The 6,521-nt window shown below is 42.6% G+C and overlaps 1 protein-coding gene across 1 annotated transcript in view; it reads left to right on the forward strand.

The window, feature by feature from the left end:
• The first annotated feature begins 185 nt into the window (after positions 1-185).
• Positions 186-6,521, forward strand: part of LOC139646994 (uncharacterized) — an 11,288-nt gene continuing 4,952 nt past the window's right edge. Inside the window, exons 1-3 of the mRNA XM_071522814.1 lie at positions 186-1,280; positions 2,186-2,316; positions 5,564-5,770. Coding sequence (XP_071378915.1) covers positions 992-1,280; positions 2,186-2,316; positions 5,564-5,770 — 627 coding nt within the window. The 5' untranslated portion in view covers positions 186-991. The remainder of the gene's footprint in view (positions 1,281-2,185; positions 2,317-5,563; positions 5,771-6,521) is intronic.

The raw sequence follows: 6,521 nt of genomic DNA on the forward strand, positions 1-6,521 counted from the left end.
TAATAATAACAACAATAATAATAATAATAATGACATTCCAGCTGATATTCAGGTAGTCTACTTTAGGAGATGAGTGAAGTCTCTTTTTGATACTCTGTTTAAGATATTTCGCCCGCCCCCTAGAAATGAATGGCGGAGAGTGAATTATAACATCTGTTATTCACATTGTAAATACTTACAAGATTCGCTCTTTCCAATGAATTCGGCTGCTGCTTTCCACACATTTTCTCCAAGAAATGTACTTTCCTAGGTTTTGTCTTTTCTTCTTTTTTAACCCACAGGTCAGTGTGATAAAACACTTGATAGCTGAGTCTAATAATAACTGAGACTGACTTTATACTCGCAGTATATCATTCTTTACATCAGTGTGTAGCACAGCGAGTGTTACATTTTTTTTATAATACCTGAGATACTACCTTTTCTTGTCTCCACATGTCCCACTGCTTTGTGTCATTTTGCACAAACCCATAATGTTTTAGACCTAATAGTTCATCTTTTCATACATTGTAGCCTTCTCGGTTGTGTTACGTTTATATGCCGCCCATTTGCTCTGTTCTTCTTTATATTCTTATTTTCTTTGCTGTGTCCCATTGCTATGTTGCTGCTGCAGCGACCCAATTCCACCACATGCATCATTACAGCTTCATCTAATCTGATTTTGACAAAATTCTGCATTGCTACATAATAGCTAATGTTGCCAATGTACTGTGTTATGGCCTGTCCGCTCCTGAACAGTAGGTGGCGCTGTTTTACTGTATTCACCGTTCTTACTGGGAAAAAAAAACTGTCAGAAATGAGTTTCCGTGCAGCCACCATATCAACAAAGACTCGGCTCCCTCGATACTAAACCTGTTCTCCATCATTTTTAACACGTACAACCAAATAGATATGCATTTCAGGTAGCGCTGCAACGTTTTTATCACCGCCGATACAGTTTTAAAGACAAAATCTCGTTTTTTTCACCAAAAGGCCGAGTGTTTCAGCTGTAACAATGTCGACAGCCCTGGACTTCCATTCTCAGATTGCCTCCATCATGGAGGTGTTGGCCAACGCGGCCGTCGCAGAAATCTGCAAAGTTGTGGACGACGGATACGCCGTGGTTCATCTGGAAATGTCCCAGAGCCAGAAGGAGAACGAGTTCCTCCGCCGAAAAATCAAACTGCTGGAGTTGCAGATCGCCAGGTACCGGGCGGAGAGAGTCAAGGGTCCGGAGGGCTCCTTCAACAGCCGCTTCCCCGGGGTCCGCCTCCTAAACCGACAGCACCGGGATGCCCTGGCTGGTATGCACGCGCCGTTATCTCTTGTATGCGGGGGAGAGTCACGCCAACCGTCACTCAAAAATTGGGGCAGCTTTGTTTATCAGCGAACGTACGTCACCTTGTAGAACATATAAGTCCCTTTAAGAATCGTTAGGGTCTTTTGCTAAATTCGGCTTATATCCAACCCACCAAGCAGCAGTTTATTTCAATAAAATCTCAACTTTTAGAATTGGTTCACACTGCTAGCTACCGCCTCTCACGGTGTAACGGTTGTTTTGGTGGAAGAAGCTTGTGTAAATAACAGGCAAAGCAGTTGTAAAAGTCGAAATAAAATGAAGTAGCAGCTGTTTTGGTGTGTTGGATGTATGCCGAAATGAAGAGTAGCTCCTACCGGTTCGTAAAAGGTATTCCATCATGTTGTTCCAGGTGTGTACCTTTATCGATAAGCAGAGAGACGTTAAATTGCCAGACATTTGGATCACGAGACGTATTGTCGACCTCTGAACCCCTTAACCTGAAGCTGGCATATTTTGTTCCAGTGCATTCTAACCACATTGTGTATAGATTTTATATACAGGGCTCATTGCTTTCTTAGTGGAGCCTTTATGAATTGTTCTGATAAAATACTTCACAATGGACATTTTCCCATGAAGTGTTTTTTTCCCCTAAACTTTAGAGCGACATCTATTCTATTCTATTCTATTCTATTCTATTCTATTCTATTCTATTCTTCTACTGTTTGTTAAAGGGTCTCCGGTATTATATTGCTCAATTCTGTCACTCTACACCTAGTTATTAAAAGGGAAACCTGTATCATAATGCTCCTTTCTATTCTATTCTACTCTATTCTATTCTAGTTTAGTGTTGTATTGAGTTCTATTGGATTAGTGGCCAGTCACTGACCTCCACCTTCCATCCTCTGCCAGGCCCCTCTCTCCAGGGCAGGACCAGGTTTCTGAACAGAGGTCCCGGAGCTCACCAGTCTCTACTGAAGGCCCAGCCCATTAACCTGGACCAGGACCCCAACCAGGAGGTGGTCACCACCACCAAAACTGAGGTACATATTCCACAGTGCAATACAAAGTGGAAAGAAGAGCCAGGGTTAGTTAGTTTTCCCACCTTTCTTTTTTGAGTGTATTTATTAAATACAATGGAACTTATTAGTTTGAAAACGGAAGTGAAGTGAAGTGTTTCTAGTACATATGCCAAATTGATTTTATCTAACATGCGCAGTGAAAAGAATTTACCAGCATTTCCTGTGTCACTGGAGGTAATTTCCCACCTCGCAGTAGTGCAAAATATGGACTCACCTTTTCTAGAGCGTCCACAATGGATTTCTAAACAAGGTGTTTTAGAGCTGCAAGTAATCTTTAGTTCATGAATCAAGTACAATATTGGTCAAAACCTTTCATCATGCTCAAACTCAGTAAATCCTGCATACTGACATCTATTTTTTTTTTTCAACAAAATCACTTCTTTAAACAGTGTAGTTCTAAAAAGTTCTAAAAAAAAATATGACAAGAAAAAAATGTGATTATATCAATCGCAGTTTAAATCGCAATTGCAATATTCTGTCAGATAATCGCAATTCGATTTTTTGTCAGTATTGTTCAGTCCTATCAGTGATAACAATTAAAGTTTCCATTAAGTGGAAGACTAAAACCTTAACTTCTTAAAAATCTAATGGCTTGGTCTTTTGAGAGTTACGTTTCTCATAATAAATTGTATGTATACTATGTACATGATATGTAAAACAAGTACAAACTTTGAGCAAGCATCTCTGCTGCCTTATTTGCTATAATTAATTGCTTTAGTTACCCTCTTATCATTTAAGGACCCAACTATTTTTCTGAAACGTGACTAATGGAGTTCACCGTTGGCACCGCACATCTATCATGTCATTTCTCGTCTTCATGACTTTCTCCATGCTTCTGTAGACTTTTTAATAGCACTTGGTCATTGCCTATTCTGATTCCTCTTCAATTCTCTTATCTACTGCAACACTTTAAAGTAATACAACTAAAACCTAATGCATTTCAGGTAGAAAAGCCAGCCAAAAATAGACAAGTTCACAGCGTTCCCAGAAAAATCCATTTGTCTTTATTTATGGATTCAAAGAGTGCATTTACAGCACTTTGTTCTTATTATTATGCATCTATAGGCATATTTACTCATATTATTGTTGTTTCCTGGAATATCATAGAATTTAGAGAGGAGTATTCCAGACAGGGAAAGTCAGGGAATTTGATCAGTGCTCGGGGGGAAGTCAGGGGATTTTACAGATGGGTCACTTTACAGGAGCATACCAGAATGAAAGAAAGTTGGAAAAACTTGTTTTGCACATTCATTGCATTAGATGGTTTTCAGTCCAACTGCAGTGGAAACAGACTGTTCACCCTTTTAGAAAAACAACATGAACAAACCAGGAAGGGAAACATTTTTAGCTCATGGAAGACTTGCATAGACAACCAGTGTACTGGCTGCTACCTCCTTTTTAATAAAAGACCAAAATCAGCGACAGAAATTAGGATCTAACCCTTCATAAAATAATCTGAGCATCAACATCATGCACACGGTGTTGTTCCGGCTTGAGTATTTCCAGAATATTTGTCTCTCAGCAGTAGGACAAGAGACAGTATGCTTTCTGTTAGCGGCCCGCATGACCAGCAGTTAAACCTATTTTGTCTCACTTAAACCATTATGAACACAACATGCATCAAAACAGACCAGGAGCTAACCAAACCCCTTCATTTTAGCCCTGAAATGTCCTTCATTTCTCCATTACATAAACATGAATTATCCATTAAAAATAACAAAGCTTTAATAAAGTATGGTTGGTATCATGGGTTTTTAAGGGATTTATTCATGGATTGGTTTGTGGAAACAGGTTATTAATGAGTTATTAATAGAAAGTTCCTGTCTCCCTGAACTTTACATTAAATTAGAAAGTAAGGAGTCAAAAATGAAGGGGTGTTTAAGGTGGTTTCAATGGGATCTCCTCCAATAATAACTCCCTTGATTAATTTTAAGGGGATTTTGCATGAATTAAGGGGTGAATTCATGTAAATGTAAGGTTATTTTAAGGGATTACTGGTTCGTAGAGACTACATAATGAAATGATGCTGTAACACATCAGATAAAATCCTCCCTGGGTCTTTGTGACAAGTGCTAGTATAGAGTAGGTCAATACTTCTTTAGATTGTACAGTCATTAATAAGGATGTTCATGAATAGGCCTATCAATGAGTACATGCACACTAATAATTTGATCTTAACCCGATTGAGGTAATACTCCAACTATTACATTAATCATGTAAACGCATTTATCCGATTATCTTAATCGGGGTGAGGTCATAATCCGAGTAAGCATAACCCGGTTAGTTTCTGCTCAATCTTTCAATTTATTAGGTCATGTAAACATACTCATTATCTGTTCTTGACTGTGTGCAACATCAAACAATGTTGTCAAACGAAAAGATGAATTTTGGTGTGGGGCGTAACTTTTTTCTCAGTATCTCAGTAGGAAAATGCTATCTTTTAAACTGACTATGTCAAATAGCATAAGGTAAACATTGCAGGGTTAAGGGGTCAAACTCTGTTTGAATCATTTGCCAACCCTGGAATTAGAACCCGAGACCCTGCATGACAGTCTGCTGCCCTACCAAGTGAGGTTTAGGGTACAAGCTGTGAGAAAAAATAAGTAAATCATCTACTTACTTATGACAAAATGTCTTTCGCAAACACAGTGTTGATAGCTGTCAGTGTTTCCCAATTCCAACGTGAATCAACCCCTTCAGCACACTTTCCTGATGGAAACCGACAGAACATTTTAAGTAGTTTCTAGTAGTTACCCGCAAGACTGATGCGTGGTTGTTTATACTACATAACATACACACATTACATAACATAAGCAAGAGAATATATGAGATATTAACCTCATATATCCTCTCGCTTATGTTCTGTAGCCTATTTTCTATTTCATTTTCAAAAATTTACATTGAATAATTTGATCAACCGAATAAATGAACACAGTTACATTTGTTCCTGTAGTTGTTTCATAATGGGCTATGTAGTAGGTGGCATGAATGACTCTATGCACATCTATTGTGAGTGAACTATTAATAGATTGTTAAATGCGTTACTATTTTTTTAACTGTGTAGGGAAATTAGTAATTCCATATACAGTTATGTTCCCACCCACCAGTCCCCTTGTTGGAAGTGAACCAAATCGCCCACTGTGGTATTAGTGCTCTGTTTCCTGTGCAGACAGTAATTCTTAATCCACACATCTGTTTGTCCCGTCAGTCCGCGGAGCCCGAGGAGGAGGAGGAGGGGGAGCTGCTGATCGTCAAGGTGGAGGGAGCTGTGGAGGCCGGCGATTCCGACCAGGAGGCGGCGGCGGAGGCCCGCACCAGCACCGGAGGAGGAGGAGGAGACGGCGTCACCTCGCCTCCCGGCGGCCCCAAGGACTTCGGCGACGCCCGGCCGGCCGGACGTCACAGCGAAACGGAGGTCAGTGGATCCGACATCATCACCCTCGTTGTCGGCCAGTCGACCGAGACGGACGACGACAGCGCCGCCGCCCGTAGTTCCCGGCTGGAATTTACGAGCGGCCACGTCAGAGCGGGGGCGAGTCGGCCGGCGAGTGCGGACGGTGGCGAGGAGCACCGGGGGAGTCTGTTTAGCGCTCCTCTGCCTCAGGTGTGGGCGAACGTGTCGGCTCGCCGCGACGACGCGGCGAACGTCGAGAGCGTCGCGCTGCGCCCCGATCGACGGCCCGGCGACCCCGCCTTAGATAGCGGTGTCGGTTGTCCCGCCGCCACCGTCGGCGGCCTCGCTTCTCAGTCTTCCGTGTCGGAGGTGATAGTCATCGATGGTGGTGCGACTTCAGACAAGGAAGGCGAGGAGTGTGAGTGGTCAGACGGAGGGCAAACAGCTGTAGACCAGACAAATAGAGCGACAGACCGAGGGAGAGAGAGAGACGAAAGGCTCGCCCCGCCTAAGATTCAGGTGATCCGGCTCGAATCGGCCGGACAGAGCGGCTCAGTGCAGGTGAAACTGACTCCCCAGGGCGGGTCTGTGTTTTACCCACGAGACGACGCTCCTGGAACCTCTAGTGGGTTAACTACCTCCCGGTTCACCGCCTCCAGTGACGCACACAGGGACGACAGCCAGAACAACAGCACAACAATCCACCTCAGACACCTGGACCGCAAAGGAAAGGGCAGCTACCTAGGTAACGCATCATGCGTCATATCGCACC

The sequence above is a fragment of the Centroberyx affinis genome, unplaced genomic scaffold (assembly GCF_046629955.1).
Source record: "Centroberyx affinis isolate AG114_WGS23_722 - 3 ecotype Tasmania unplaced genomic scaffold, CSIRO-AGI_Caff_v1 ptg001029l_1, whole genome shotgun sequence".
NCBI lineage: Eukaryota > Metazoa > Chordata > Actinopteri > Beryciformes > Berycidae > Centroberyx > Centroberyx affinis.